Source organism: Herpailurus yagouaroundi, unplaced genomic scaffold (assembly GCF_014898765.1).
Source record: "Herpailurus yagouaroundi ecotype Mexico unplaced genomic scaffold, PumYag 141, whole genome shotgun sequence".
In the NCBI taxonomy this organism is placed as follows: domain Eukaryota; kingdom Metazoa; phylum Chordata; class Mammalia; order Carnivora; family Felidae; genus Herpailurus; species Herpailurus yagouaroundi.
Window position 1 is genome coordinate 49,707,479 of NW_024412396.1, and position 15,605 is coordinate 49,723,083.

At 45.8% G+C, this 15,605-nt stretch overlaps 1 protein-coding gene across 1 annotated transcript in view; it reads left to right on the forward strand.

Moving 5' to 3' along the window:
• The window catches only part of BATF (basic leucine zipper ATF-like transcription factor), a 23,750-nt gene extending 8,461 nt beyond the window's left edge, over positions 1–15,289 (forward strand). Inside the window, exon 3 of the mRNA XM_040477749.1 lies at positions 14,742–15,289. Coding sequence (XP_040333683.1) covers positions 14,742–14,951 — 210 coding nt within the window. The 3' untranslated portion in view covers positions 14,952–15,289. The remainder of the gene's footprint in view (positions 1–14,741) is intronic.
• Positions 15,290–15,605: the final 316 nt, after the last annotated feature.

A 15,605-nucleotide genomic window follows, 5' to 3' on the forward strand; every position in this document is an offset into this window, starting at 1 on the left:
AAAAAATACATACTTTTCCATATACATATATATAATACCAATAATGGCAAATGGAAGGAAAGAATATATTTAACAAAAAATATGCAGGGCTCAATTTTTTACTTTAGAATTATTCTAAGTGATTAAAAAACAAAACATTCCAATAAGTGGAAAGATATGCCTTATGTAAAGATAGCAATTTTCCTGAAATAAGTCTATCAATTTAACTTAATGTGATCCCAATAAAAACCCAATAGGACTTTGTGGCAGTTAGAAGAGACTTAGATTAGCTATTCTAAGTTCTTGGCGAAAAACAACCATGTGACAGCTTTTAGGAAAATTTTAGAGGCGGGTAATTAAAGAAGATTAGCTGAATTATAAATATAGAAATCAAAACAATGTGGAAAAGGCAGAACATTGGGCAGAACAGAATATAGAAAGAGACCCCAAAACAAACTGAAATTTAAGACCCAAATACATATGTCAGTTCCTAAAAACTAGGCACCAAAGCAAATGCAAAATGATGCTGATAGCTTTTCAAAGCAGTGAAAGAAAGCTGCATTATTCAATAAATAGACTTGGGACAACTGGCTAGCCATTTTGGGAGGAAGAAAGCTAGAGTCTTCATTTCTCATACAACATGCACACAGATTAAATGGAAAAAAACAAAAACAAAAAACAAACCACTAAAGAAATTTGGGGGGAAAAAAAGAACATTGAAAAATTATTTTGGGGGGCGCCTGGGTGGCGCAGTCGGTTAAGCGTCCGACTTCAGCCAGGTCACGATCTCGCGGTCCGTGAGTTCGAGCCCCGCGTCGGGCTCTGGGCTGATGGCTCGGAGCCTGGAGCCTGCTTCCGATTCTGTGTCTCCCTCTCTCTCTGCCCCTCCCCCGTTCATGCTCTGTCTCTGTCTGTCCCATAAATAAATAAAAACGTTGAAAAAAAAAATAAAAAAAAAATTATTTTGGAATGAAGACTTTTCCAGAGAAAGTACAAAACCCTGAAACCGTAAAGGCAAAAACTGATATACGTTACCCTTATACATAAACAATAAAAATTTCTATACAGCTCAAAATATTCTATGCAAAATCAAAGGCAAATCACAGATTGGGGAAAATATCTGTAATACACATGACCAAAAAAGGGCATATTTACTTCACACGAGAGCTCATATGAATAAGAAAATGATTAACAACCCAAAAGAAAAATGAGCGATGATTATAAATGGGCAATTTACAGAAAGAGAGAAAGAGATAGCAAATAAATATGGAAAAGATTCTAGACCTCACTTAGAGAAATGACAATTAAAGCAACCGGAAGGTTCCCTGCCAGACTGGCAAAGACAAAAAATGTTGCTAATATGTGACGTTGCCAAGGCAATGGAGAAGCAGGCACCACCACATACTACTTAGTAGGAATATGTCAGTACAACTCCATTAGAAGTCCATCCAGGGGCACCTGGGTGGCTCAGTCGGTTGGGTGTCCGACTTCGGCTGGGGTCACGATCTCATGGTTTGTGGGTTCGAGCCCCGCATCGGGTTCTGTGCCGACAGCTCAGAGCCTGGAGCCTGCTTCCTATTCTGTGTCCCCCTCTCTCTGCCCCTAACCCACTTGTGCTCTCTATCAAAAATAAATAAATGTAAAAATAAAATAAAATTTTAAGAAAAAGCCCATCCAAATTACAAGTGCACATACCCTGTCACTCATTTTACTCAGGTGTAAAACATCAGCAATTTTACATCTGGGAGTCTATTTACAGACATGCGCACAGATTACACAATTATGTGCATGTGAAGACACTCATTGCTGCATTGTTGGTTATAGTGAAGACTGGAAACAAGCTAAATATTCATGGGTGAGGAAGTAATGAAATAAACTATAGTTGTCCATTCAATGGGATACTATGAAGTTGTCAAAGTGTTACATCGAATGTGTTAATCTGGAAAGATTATCAAGCTTCTATACGCTTACGTGAAAAAGGGGGTGAATAGGGTACCTAGTTTGCTCCCATGTATGTTTTTAATAAAAAGAAAAACGTACATGTGCATATGTGTATGAACTTAAAATTTTTCACATGGGTTTTCCCTCAAAGTTAATATTTATTTCTGAAAAATAGGATGAAAGGTCTAAAGCAAAAGAGAGATACTTTGCATTTTCCCCTTTTTTTATACAGCTTGGCTGTTTTTATCATGTGCTTTTATGTTTATAATATACATACTTACATTCTCGACATCAGTCATTACTACATATGCATTAGGATGATTTCTTTTTAAAAAAAATTTTTTTAATGTTTTTATTTATTTTTGAGACAGAGACAGAGCATGAGCAGGGGAGGGGCAGAGAGAGGGGGATACACAGAATCCGAAGCAGGCTCCGGGCTCTGAGCTGTCAGCACAGAGCCCCACACGGGGCTCGAACTCACAAACTGCGAGATCATGACCCGAGCCGAAGTCGGCCGCTCAACCGACTGAGCCACCCAGGCGCCCCAGGATGATTTCTTTTTTAATTTTGATTTCAAACACTGAATAGTCTTCCTCTGTGACATTTTATCTCTTGAGCATCTGACATAAATATCTCAGTCCTTTGGGAGAACCGACTATAAGTTGGGATTTGTCATGAGTAACCCCAACTTCTACAGTACTAGACAAACCACTATAAGGAATGGCAGATCAGTGTCACTTGTGTGGCCATCCTGGTTGATTGTGGTGGCTTGAAGGATTTTGAGTCAGTGTCCTGGGTCAGTGGAAAAGAAAAGTTGAGATCAGTTGAGAAGCTTTGTTCATGAAAAGGCTAAAAGTAGAAGAGGTGCTGGGGAGACAGTAATATTAGCCCAGAGCTATGCCTTTGACAAGTCAGATCTGGCCTCCAGAATGGAACTGGAAGCAAGGTGGAGGAACAGGGCCAAATCTGAAAGCTGGAACTGTGAGTACTCCCTTAGCTGGGGGTGGGAAAGGTGCTTTCCTGGGGCTGGCTCCTAAAGGAGTCTTATACTAGTCTAAAACAAGAAAAAGGGTTCCAGGTTCCAGGAGATATCTTTAATGCCATACATAACAAAGGTCCTGAGAGTAAATTATGCGTGAAGTGAAGCTTTGAACTGATGCTGTGAGAATTAAGTTACTTACATTCGGAGGAAGATTGAGTAATGGAGGAAAAACAGTTGAGCAAAGATGTCAACCCCCTGGGCCTCCTTAGAATGACACTATTGTTCTTGGTCGTCTGGGGAGGACTGGAAGAGAAAGCTGCTTGTGGTTCTTTTTCACTCCCGGAGTTCTCTGTTTTCTCTCTGGAAGACGGTGCCATAAGGCTTATTTGCATAGAGAAGGCATAGGTCAAAAACAAAAAACAAAACACAGAAGGAATGTCTGGCTAGTTCTGCCTTTAAAAAATTCAGCGAAAATCAGTGAGCCATTTGTGGAAAATAGTCCCTTCTCTTGGTCCTCCGCTGCTATGAATTTCCTTTTATTGAAAACATTAATTAAATACATGACTGTGTACCAGGCGCTGGGTGTTAATGGCTCTACCTGTAGTATCTCATTTAATCTGCACAAAAGCCTTATTTCATAATTCTTAGGTTAAGTAATTCGTTCAAGATCATACAGCTTGTAACGAGGTCTGCCTGACTTTAGAGCCCATCTCCCTAGCCATGATGCTATACTGCCTGTTTCCTTCGGACTCTCATGAAGTTATATTCACCTTCTCTGATATCCTCCTTGAGTCTCTTCCTAACTTTACTTTTTTGTTCTTTAAGCAACAACCTCCAAAATTCACACTTTTTCCCCCTCCGTGATTAGGCCTAGTCAAGAAAGTAAAGTCCCGATGCAATATATCAACATGTCCATTGAAACCCTTTTTAAAGAAGGCTGTGCAGCAATAAATATTAACATCTCACATAAGAATGCTCCGGCACAGCAATTCCACTTACAAATGTTTGAAGAAAAAAATGCACAAAGATGCTTAGTTCATCATGACCAGTCAACAGTTTATCAATACTATAAAATTGGACAGATGCCCAACAATAGGGGATTAAGCATATTATGACACATGCAGACTAGAATTTTATCCTACCACTAAAAATGACTATGTATGTCTGTATCACAGAAAGATACATATGACATAGCGATGAGGGGAGAACAGCAAGTTACAAACTGTATGCAGAATACAATCCTGTTAATGTAAAATCTGTGGGTTTGGGGCATGTTTGCATACATACAGATATCTGGGAAGATGTTCTCCAAAATGCTAATAGCAGTTATTCCTGAGTCATGAGTTTTGAGTAGCTTATCTTACCCTAGTATTTTTCTGTATTTTTTTTTTATTGTGATGAATGTGTACCATGTTAAAACGCAGAACAACAATGTAGACTATTTTCATTTGGGAAAGAAAAGCACGTCAAGGCAATCTACCACCCCTAAATGCCTGTACCACTGATGATGGGTCCGTGTGGTTAAGTTTGGGAGGCATATTTGGAAGGAGGCCAGCTCCATACCGGTCTTGATGTTTATGAAGAATTTCTGTTCAAATGAGATTACAGGTCCCAGGTCCCAAATTGATGGTGCCCATTCAAGCAGATGTCTCCATGAAGCTGTCCTCAGCGAGCAGCACCCAAACTTCTCTCTCTTGAAAAGCATGGGAGCATCTCACCAAAAAGTCCTTTCCCAAACTGCTTGGGGATTTTCTTAGTTTCCTCCGTAGTACTCAGTCTGGCACCCTGCTTCCTAGGGGGCATAGAGTGGTTCCACAGGACAAAGTCCCCTTCAGATTGTGGGATATCATTACGTAGAGAGCATCATTATGTGTCCATGTGGTAGCGTGGTTGGGGGAGGGGGGCGGGGGGTATAACAATAATTATGGTCATATTCCCTTGTATGTAGAATCACAGAATTAAAAGATAACTCAGAGATGCTGCAAACCAACCTGCCGTGTAACCAACGGGGACACTGAGGTCTTTCTCAAGGACGCCCAAAAACCTAAACCTCTTGCCTGCCCACCATTTGCTTTTGATTTGTACCACTTTGTTGAATAGGACTTTATTATTCAGAGGGTGTTGCTCCTACACGTCCTTTTGCAAAGGGTAAGCCAAGAAGTAAACCATTAACCAGAAGGCTTGAATGACCTAGCCAATCTTGGGCAATATAGCCCAAGCATATACAGCAAGTGATGAGAAAGAGAGTCCCGGGTGGAGAGGGCCTGAAGTCTAAACGTTCCTTTATGTTAAAAAGGTCTTAAAGTTGCAATACAAAATGAAAAGGACAGTAATACATTGGGGAAAATACTTGTATCAAAAGAAATAAATGCAGATGTCATATTTATACCATAGAAAGAGCGTCCTTTTTAAGAAAAACATCCAGACTCCAATAGGTAAGTGGGCAGAAGCTATGAACTGAAAACTTACGTAACATTTTTCCTACCAAAATGAAAATAACCCAATTTTCTATTCTGATTGTGAAAATGATACACACTAAGGGCTTCTCAGCCTCGGCACCACTAACATTTTGAGTTGCATAATTCTTTGTTGGGGGAGGGGGATCCCGTGCACTGTAAAATGTAAAATCTAACCCCTACATTCCAGTAGCAGCACCTCACCCCTGAGCTGTGATGAGTAAAAATATTTCCAGACCTTGTCCAATGTTCCCTGGGAGGCAAAATTGTCCCTGGTTGAGAATGCTGTTCTAGGCAACAGACCCATAGAAAATTCTTCCTCCTTCGTTGTCAATAAGTTGTCACATTACGACGAAATTAAGAAACCCTCAAAAGGCTAATTGGCCAAATAAATTTTTTAAAAGTATAATGCCTAAATGCCAATGGGATTAGAGTGAAATTGACACATGTATTCACTGCTGGTAACATTGTATTTTTTTTTTTAAGCGTTTATTTATTTTTGAGACAGAGAGAGACAAAGCATGAACGGGGGAGGGTCAGAGAGAGGGAGACACAGAATCTGAAACAGGCTCCAGGCTCTGAGCTGTTAGCACAGAGCCCGACGCGGGGCTTGAACTCACGGACCGTGAGATCATGACCTGGGCCGAAGTCGGCCGCCTAACCGACTGAGCCACCCAGGCGCCCCAACATTGTATATTTTACATAACCCTTTTACTGCAATACGGCCCTGAACTGGAAGACTGATTGTGCCCTTTGCTCTGCTAATCTCACTCCTACAAATTTATCCTAGGACATAACCGAACAAAACCCAGAATGCACCAAGATGTTCACTGTGGTATTACTTACAATAGCAACATTTTGAGAGCAGCCTAAATGTCCAACATTAAAAAACCATTTGGGGTAAAGTGCGGATCTTCCATTTGATGACAGAGCCAATAAAAATGATAATTATGGTGATTATGGAGAGGTGACAAAGTCAAGACAGAGCCAAATACAAATTGTATTCTGTACAACGATTGAGATTTCATACAAATGAGTGTTTGTGTTTCTTAAAAAGGGCAAGAAGGCAACATGTGCAAATGGAAACACTTGTGTTAAGAGTACTAGAATCATGGGTGGGTATGATTTTTTAAAAATATTTTAAAGGTAGTTATACTGCATATTTTTTTATTTAAAAACATACGAAAATGGGCAAATAGAGATCTGAGTGAACTCCGGAGGACAGTGAGGACAAGGACAAAGACGATATCACTGAGCTAGAATGTGGGGGTCAAGTTTTAGTAAATCTTACCACTTATCCTCCAAATGGGAACACTTTTGGAAGCAAAAACAGCACTAGTAAGAATTACACCAGGACAACAGGTATGTGCTGGAACTGTCCCAGCACACGACTCATCACTCTTGGTTTCAGGAAACCAAGGAAGGTGACCTGAGCTCTTATCAAAATTCAAAAGGAAGATAAAGTTCAGGGCCACGCAGAGTGGGCTGGATTCCTGGGGCCAAAATGTAATTTCCTGCAACGGAGGATCCTCTAACCAAAGTATTTTCTGGGTCCTCGGCTGGTATGAGAACACGCCTTCCTGCTAAAGGGGTAGAGTGATCCAGAAAATTATAAAAGCAAAGGCCATATTCCCAGGACTAGATCCAATGTTAGCAGAAATGATTCATCTGCCCAACAAGTATGTATTAGCCCCCTAGGTGCCAGGTACGGCTTGGCTTGTTCTAGGCGTTGAGAGCACAGCAGGGACAAGACAGAGTTCCTGATTTCATGGACCTTGCATTCAACTGGAAGTCACACTAGAAAACAGGCAAGTAGGGGCGCTTGGGTGGCTCAGTCAGTTGAGCATCTGACTTCGGCTCAGCTCATGATCTCATCGTGAGTTTGAGCCCCACGTCGGGCTCTGTGCTGACAGCTCAGAGCCTGGAGCCTGCTTCGGATTCTGTGTCTCCCTTTCTCTCTGCCCCTCTCCCACTCGTGCTCTCTTTCTCTCAAAAATAAATAAACGTTAAAAATTTTTTTTAAAAAAGAAACAAAAGCAAATAAATGACAAACAGGCTCAACACATAAAGTGAAGAGTACTTCGGTGAAAATCAAATAGTGCGATGTTGAATGTAACTGATGGACAGACGGGGTGGGGACAGTGAGCAAAGGAAGGTCTGGTCTGTCTGAAGCCCTGGCAGATTGTGATCGTAGAAGGAGACTGGGAGGACCTGAGGAAAGGGTGTGCTCAGCAGAGCCTTGAGGCCAAACTGTGTGTTGGAAAAGGGCCAAGAGTCGGAAAATATGCCTTGTGGGCCCAGGCCTCTGAGATCAGGAGAAGGAACTCAGGAAGGAGCCTGTGGCAGGGAGCAGGAGCCTGCTGGGGGTGGGATAGGGGTAGGGGTAGGGGTAGGGGTAGGGGTAGGGGCGGGGAGTAGGGTGGGGAGAGTCAACAAAACTAATTCAGATCTGCCTGGGGAATATGTCTGAACCTAACTTGTGATCTACAAAATGGGAAGCAACAGCCCCTCCCTGGGTTGTTCGATAGTTAAATGACAGAGTAAATATAAAAGCAGAACAATATTGCATTTGTTCTGTTTTGTTTTGCATTGAGAAGGTTATATTTGTTCATTTGTTTAACGCAGAGCACTTGGCATTTTCCTACAAATCAATCAGATGGAGATATCAGATGTATTATTATATATGAAATCATATATGACTTCATATATAAATAATACTTTCCAGTTTATAAAAATTTAAGAGCACGGGCCTGGCTTTTCAAGTCTCCTTCGTGTGGAATGGATGGGGAAAGCCAGGTTCCAGCTAAGGAAATTATATGCAGAGTTCCTAAAATGGTGCTCGTTCTGCTACTCCCACGCATAGGTTCAGTTTGCGGAACAAAAGTGTTGCTGAGTAGGGATTTGACCTGGGCCTTTTTAAAAAAGTGAATCTCTTCCACTCATTTGCAACTATCCTTGTTATAAAACAGAAGCTATAAAAGCTAGTAAATGCTTAAACACTCCCTTGGAAATGTCACGGACATCGTAAATTTACTTAGTAGACTCTTCATAAGCAGGGTTTGGTAAATTATTAAAGAGTTCAAGCTGGCAGTCAAGCAACATGATTTTATTGAACACTTACTATGTGCCACGCACTGTCCTAATCAATGATGGCAAAGCAGTGAAGGCAGTGATAGACCCTCATGGAGCTCCACAATTTAAAGGGTACTTGGTTTGATCAAGTTATCATTAATGAGATTCGAATAGATGTCCTACCTCTGGCTCTTCTGTCATAAAAATGAACTGTTCTAGGCTACTTGAAATTGTTTTCACCAAACATAATAGCAATCGGGATAGTAAGGCCTTTGCCTTAAACAGGCATTTACTTTCAGAAAATACTTTTGACTTAGAAACATCCTCCCATCTCTCTAAAGTTATGTGTATTATGCTATTTTTACTATATATTATAAAATAAAAATATTTAATAAAAATCTAAATATATAAAATACATTTTAATAAAATTAAACACTGCCCATATTTATATTCTTACATTTTTTTTAAATTTTTTTTCAACATTTATTTATTTTTGGGACAGAGAGAGACATAGCATGAACGGGGGAGGGGCAGAGAGAGAGAGAGGGAGACACAGAATCGGAAACAGGCTCCAGGCTCTGAGCTATCAGCCCAGAGCCCGACGCGGGGCTTGAACTCACGGACCGCGAGATCGTGACCTGGCTGAAGTCGGACGCTTAACCGACTGCGCCACCCAGGCGCCCCTATATTCTTACATTTTTAAAAAGAGGAATCAGCTACGAACATGATTCCCAAGCTAATTGCCCATTAAGCTCACCTGGGAAACAATTTTTTAAGCTTATTTATTTTGAGAGAGACAAAGAGAGTGCAAGTGGGGGGGAGGGATAGAGAGAGAGGGAGAGAGAATCCCAGGCAGGTTTCACGTGGTCAGTGCTCAGAGTCCAATGTGGGGCTCGAACCCAAAAAACTGGGAGATCATGACCTGAGCTGAAATCAAGAGTCGGATGCTTAACCGACAGAGCCACCCAGGTGCCCCTGGGGAGCATTTTTAAAAGTCTTGATGCTTGAGACCCATTCCAGGACAATCAAATTGGAACCTCTCATAGGAATGAGATCCAGGAATTAAGATTTTCTGAAGCTCTTCAGGTGACGTCAGTACGTAGCCAGGGTTGAGACTTGGGGAGCAGTGACATTTGAAGCCCGTCAGGTGCATGAGGTAGAATGTGTGGAGTGAGTTTAGTACAGTTGTAGGGGTTTTATACCCAGACACTGTCCCAGAGGCCTGGCAGGTTTAAAAAACAAAACAAAGCTTAATTCAAACCTTTGTGTTCATGGCAATTATCAGTTGTATTTTGGAATTGGGCTTGCTAGTGATAAACTTTCTAACTTGAGATATCAGCCAGGATTGCATTTAGCTACGAGTAATAGAAGGAGTCCTCTCACAAGGAATTCGAATTGGACAGACCAGGGCTAAGGCAGGAATGTCATCAAAGACCCGAGCTACTTCTGTCTCTGTGCAGGTATGCTCAGTATGTGGCTTTCATCTTCAAGGTTGCAAGGTAGCTGCTGGACCTCCAGGCATCAATCTGTGTTGAGGGAGGGTGGCTTTTGTCCTGGTGAGGCTTTGCTTTTTCAGTTAAAAGGGAAGCCCCACCCCCAGGTACTTCTGCTTACACCTTATTGGTCAGAATCTGTCACATGGTCATGCCTAGCTGCAAGGGAAGCGGAGCATTTTGGTGAATTTGTTTTCTAGCCTCTCTAGAGGAAAGCAAGGGGGAGGAGTTTAGGATGGCAAGAAAGTAAAAATTTCTCCGGAATCAGACTTGTACATTATTCAGTGCAAAGGCCTGTGGTTTAGTGTTTCCTCTTCTCTCTTCATCGGGTGAGGACCAGAAATTGGGGCTAATTCCCCCAGATTGGTTGGAGGGGTAGGCATACGTCCTACCATGGCTTCGGAAAGGTCCTACCTGTCAGTTCGCAGATTTCTCCAGCAATGGCGGGCTCCACTCTGTATCTGCATTTTGTGGACGGGGATTGGTAACTGCAGGAGGCTGAACATAGCTGGGTGCGAGGGATAAGCTTCACACACTACTCTCCTGCTTAAGTGTAGGTGGGGGCTGAAAGGTCACCCAATCGATAAACGAATACATGTTCTCTTGAGGAGGAACACACGGGACTATTTTCACTCTTCTGGAAATTGTGATTAGAAAATTCAAAGAGAAGTAAACCAGAGCTGGCAGGAAGGAGGACCAAGCCCCGCTCAGAATGCCTGGAGAGTCCCTGCCAGAGCCTTGGGCCAGAGCCTGGCCTTGGCCTTGGTCCTCACTGGCTTCCCTGTGGGTAAGGGAACTGCCTGGGGATTCCCCATCATTCGAGAGCTCTTTGAGTGACCCTCTTTCGGCCCCTCCAGTAGGGAATTTCCCAGAATGTTCCCACACCCCCATGAAGCCTCTTCATTAACCACCCCCGAGCTGCTTGTAGTTCATGACAGGGTTGGCATCAGGCAGCTTCACAGGTGAGGGTGAATTGTGAACCTTATCGCCCGGACTGGCAAGAAATGGAAGGTGAAATGGCAAAGCCAACAGGGCTGAGGCCTCACAGGATAATTACCAAACGTCATACGATGTAAACAGATGTCAAAGGCAAGAGAAAATGGTGGGCACAGACTCTGAAGCCAGACTGCCTCCTTCTAGTCCTGCTGCTGCAACTTACGAGCCAGGCGACCTTGAGCGAATTACTTAACTTCTCTGTACCTTAGGTCGTCCTCTTCTGTAAAATGTGTCTGATAACATTATCTACCCGATAGGGTTGTGGCAAAGATTAAATATGATAATAACTAAAATACTTTGAAAAGTGATTGATACGTGGCAGCATTCAATAAAAATTATTACGTCAAGCTAGATTATTCTTTTACAAAATCGATTTCCACTCATTTTTCTCGTATAAATTGAGTCTACATCCCTCTGCTCCCAACAGCCTTCTCCCTGACACTCACGTGCACCCCTTCCCAACGAGTGGGGGTTGGAGGTTAATACGCTCAGTTCGGACTCTGAGATATTCCAGAGGTGAAGAGGGCTTGGAGAGCTTCTAAACTCATGGTTCCTTCTCATGGTTGGCAGTGTTCACGGCACATTAGGGGATCCCCTGGGAGCCTTTAACAACCCAAATGCCCAGGCTGTACCCGAGACTGCTTAAACCAGAATCAGGCACTGGTATTGGTAAGGTTCCCCAGGGATCCCACTGATCTCAATGTGTGGCCAAGGTTGAGAACCACTGTTGAGGTCCAGTCTTCCCGTTCTAACAGGAACTGGGGCTCAGAGAGTGAAAAGAGAGTCATGGGGCTCACCCAGCCAGGACCCCGGTCCCCAGTTACTGCGGATGGAGCCCACTGTTGTTGTATGTTCTGGACCTCACTGTGCATGTGGAAGAAGGTCTGGCCTTGAGTGAGCCCTCTAAAAGCGTAGCTGGATGGATGATTCCCTCCCAACTCTGGGCAGGAGGCAGATGATCAGCTCTGTGACTGGAAAGTATGACTAACTCAGGCTTCCAGTGCGGTGTCTAAAGATCACCCAAATCAAGACCTTGTTTTCTCTTGGGAGACTGTAGGGCAGTTGAAGACTTCTTAGTGATCTCCAAAGACCTTTGGTCACGTAAGTTACCAGTCTCTTGGGGGAAGCACTGGGTATGCTAGAAGAATGGGGCTGAGGGCGGGGAAGCCTCCAGCCGATCCCTGCTCTGCATAACCCTGTATGGTTATGGGGCCTTGGGTCAATCGCTAAAGTATCTGAACCTCTGAGAAAATAAGTGTCTTGAGGCAAATTCCAAAGCCTTTCCTCGTAGCGGCTGCTGCCACCAGCCTGTAATCATTTGGAGGGGGTGTTTGGGGTAGGTTTGTCCCAGGGTCTCAGTTGGCCTCATCTGAGAAGTGGGAATAATGGTAGCCAGCTGGCCTCAGCGTGTCCATCTCAGGGTTCCTGTGAGGAGCCTGAGGGCCCCAAGTGAATTCCAAAAAGTGGGAAGCAGCTTCCAGGGAAGCCCAGACTCACTGTGAGCCAGCTCACTGCTCCCTGGCTGCAGCAGAAGACATGCGTGTGAGAGGCTGACATTTCCTTCCCAAACATTCTGCTCCCGTCCCCCCTCACTGAGTCCTAGATTGCTAGCTGCCACTGGGAAGTTAAGGGAAGTCGGGGGATGTGATCCTTGCTCCTCCGAGTTAACGGCCTTTGCCAGCTGTCCCCGTGTGAGTCCCTTCCGGGGCATGACTGCCCCAGGGAGGGTCAGAGTGGACCAAACGTTGGCAGGTGGGGACATGCTGGGAGGAGGCCCCAGATCAGCCACTTCCTTCTACAAGGGAAGTCAAACTCTTCCTCTTGCCAGTGTCTGGCTGGCAGTGAGGCTGCTGGGCTGGCAGGGCTGGTTTCTCTGGGGCCCTAGCAGGAAGCAGTCTTGCTTCCCGAGGTAAAGAGGAGTTTCTTGTCACAGGGGGTTGTTTTCTGGTTAGAGGCAGCGGCAGTCGTGACGCCCCATCCTAGAGCTCTGGGATCTGCAAGGCAGGGGGGGCGGGGGGCGGGGAGAGAAAACTAGAGAGAGCTCAGCAGAGCTTGCTCGGGGAGGAAGAACCTGCTGTCACTTCCCGAAAGCTGGGCCTGCCTCTAGGCGGGGAGAAGGTCAGAGCGCGGTTGGTCCCTGTGGCCCGCCCACCCTACCCCTCCCTTCTGCCTCGGGGTTTGCCCAGGCTCTTCAGAGCACAGAATTTACAGTAAACGTTGTCACCAGTGGAAACTCTCAGAGGAGGCGAGGAAAAGGGCTAGAGGAAGGGGCCAGGACTCCCGGCCCCCAGTTCCCGTCTTACCAACCACCCCCCACCCAGTCTCATGTGTTGCTTTCTCTTACCTTTCGGTAAAGAGGGGATGCCCTGCCTCCGGGATGTGCCTGGAAACAGCCAACTGGCGAGATTAGCGAGAGCCAGCCGTACCTTGCCGAAGAAGCCAGTGCCTCTGACCCCACCATCGTGGGTCTGAGTATCCCACCCACCCCCACCCCATGTTAGAGATAGGGGTTTCCTTTGTACCGACCTAGCCACATTTTCTAGCTCAACGCCACATACAGGAAATGCCAGGCTGGGTCCGAGCCTGCCTGCATCTGTCCCTCTGAGGCCGGTCGTACACCCCCCCCTCCCCTGCCACTTAAAAAAGAAACCCTGGGCTCATGGATGAAGGCCGTTAGCAGCAAACCTGGATATCTCGTTGCTGCTTATGCTCCTGATGGGTTATGTAAGGTGCCTTTTACGTGGTAGGTTATCTTATATCTGCCCACTGCCCACGGTAGTTTTGAGTCAACTTCTAGGCCAGCAATTAATGTCATCAGCCAGCCAATCAACGGACATTTGAGTTCATAGTCTGTGTTCAGGCACCTAACATTTAGGCACTACATTAGTGCTCGACTAACTAAAACAAATCTAAGGTTGCATTTAACTCACGTTTGCAAACTTGCCCAATCATTGGAATGACCTGGAGCACTCGATAAAATTCAGCGAATTCCCAGGGCGTCTGGGCGGCTCAGCTGGTGAAGCGTCCACCTTCGGCTCCGGGCCCGATCTTGACGTTTGCGAGTTCTGAGCCCCGCGTCGGGCTCTGTGCTGACAGCTCAGAGCCTGGAGCCTGCTTGGGATTCTGTGTCTCCCTCTCTTCTTGTGCTCTCTCTCTCTCTCTCTCTCTCTCTCTCAAAAAAAAAAAAAAAGTAAATAAACATTTTTATAAAAATTCCGTGAATTCCCAGAATTCACCCCACATCCCAAACCCATTCAGTTCAAATCTCTAGATTGCACGAAGAGCCTGGAACTGTGTGACAAGCCCTTAAACTAATTCTACTGCTACGGCAAACTTGGGAAATGCTGACCTGTATCAAACAGAACTAGAAAAACTCTCTGCCGTTTCTTCAGGTTCTAACCTGCCAACCAGCTTCCCCTCACCTACCCTTGCCCCTCTCAACCCACGTACACACTCACGGAGACCCATGTACACACGCACACACACCAAGGAGCGTGCCCACACGCATTCCTGTGCGCGCCTCTGTTGGGTGGGACCATGTGGAACCGCCATCTTTATAGGTCAAAACAGACAAATTCCAGCAGTTTCATAGGCTCGACCGGGCACCTATGCATACACAGGGGCGCAGAGATGCACCCGCACTCTCATATGACACACGCAAACACATGTGCACGCGTGCACCCACGCATGCAGAAAAATTCACCGACGCCCGTCCCCACGGCTGTGCCGGTGAGAATCCAGTCTGGGCTCCTCCGGTCCCCCCTCCCCCGATCCTGTGCTTTCCTTGATGCTAGTCTCAGATGCTGACCTGTCTCCCCACAGGAGAGTGAAGACCTGGAGAAACAGAACGCGGCTCTGCGCAAGGAGATCAAGCAGCTCACGGAAGAGATGAAGTATTTCACGTCGGTGCTAAGCAGCCATGAGCCCCTGTGCTCGGTGCTGGCGGCCAGCACGCCCTCGCCCCCCGACGTGGTATACAGCGCCCATGCCTTCCACCAGCCTCACGTCAGCTCGCCTCGCTTCCAGCCCTGAGCTCTGAGAGGCGGTGGGGGGCGGACGGAGCCCCCAGCCGCCCTGGCCGGCCTCGGGAGGGGCACACAGACTGTGGCCAGGCCGCCCTCGCCCCTCAGAGCCCTCTTTCCCTCCGGAGACCCAGAGGCGGAGGCCCGGACAAGGATCGAGCGCAGGACTGTACCGGCCGAGAGGGTGTGAGGTCACCCAGCGGCGTGGCCGCCTGTCAGCATGTGCCGGGCCCCGTGCGGACGGGAGGCCCAATCCAGAGTCAAATCCGACACGATGCCCAAGTCCCATGGCACAGAGGGAGGAGGGCAGGGTAGGGTTATTTTTCTAAATAAATTTCTTAAAAGCAACGGGTCTGGCAAGAGGTTCTCTTCTTTCATGTAGTCCCTTGAAAGCCTAGGTTCTGCGGGGGTGGGGGCCTTCTTTTGCTCTTGGTCTCAGCTCTGGGGACTCTGCTAATCTCTTCTTTTCCATGGTTTGGTTGGCCTACTTGGGAAGCTGGGTGTTTTTTTATTTTTTATTTTCTTAATGTTTATGTTGGAGACAGACTGTGAGTGGGGAGAGGGGCAGAGGGAGAGGGAGACACAGACCCCAAAGCAGGCCCCAGGCTGTCAGCACAGAGCCAGACGCGGGGCTCGAACCCATGAACCGTGAGATCGTGACCCG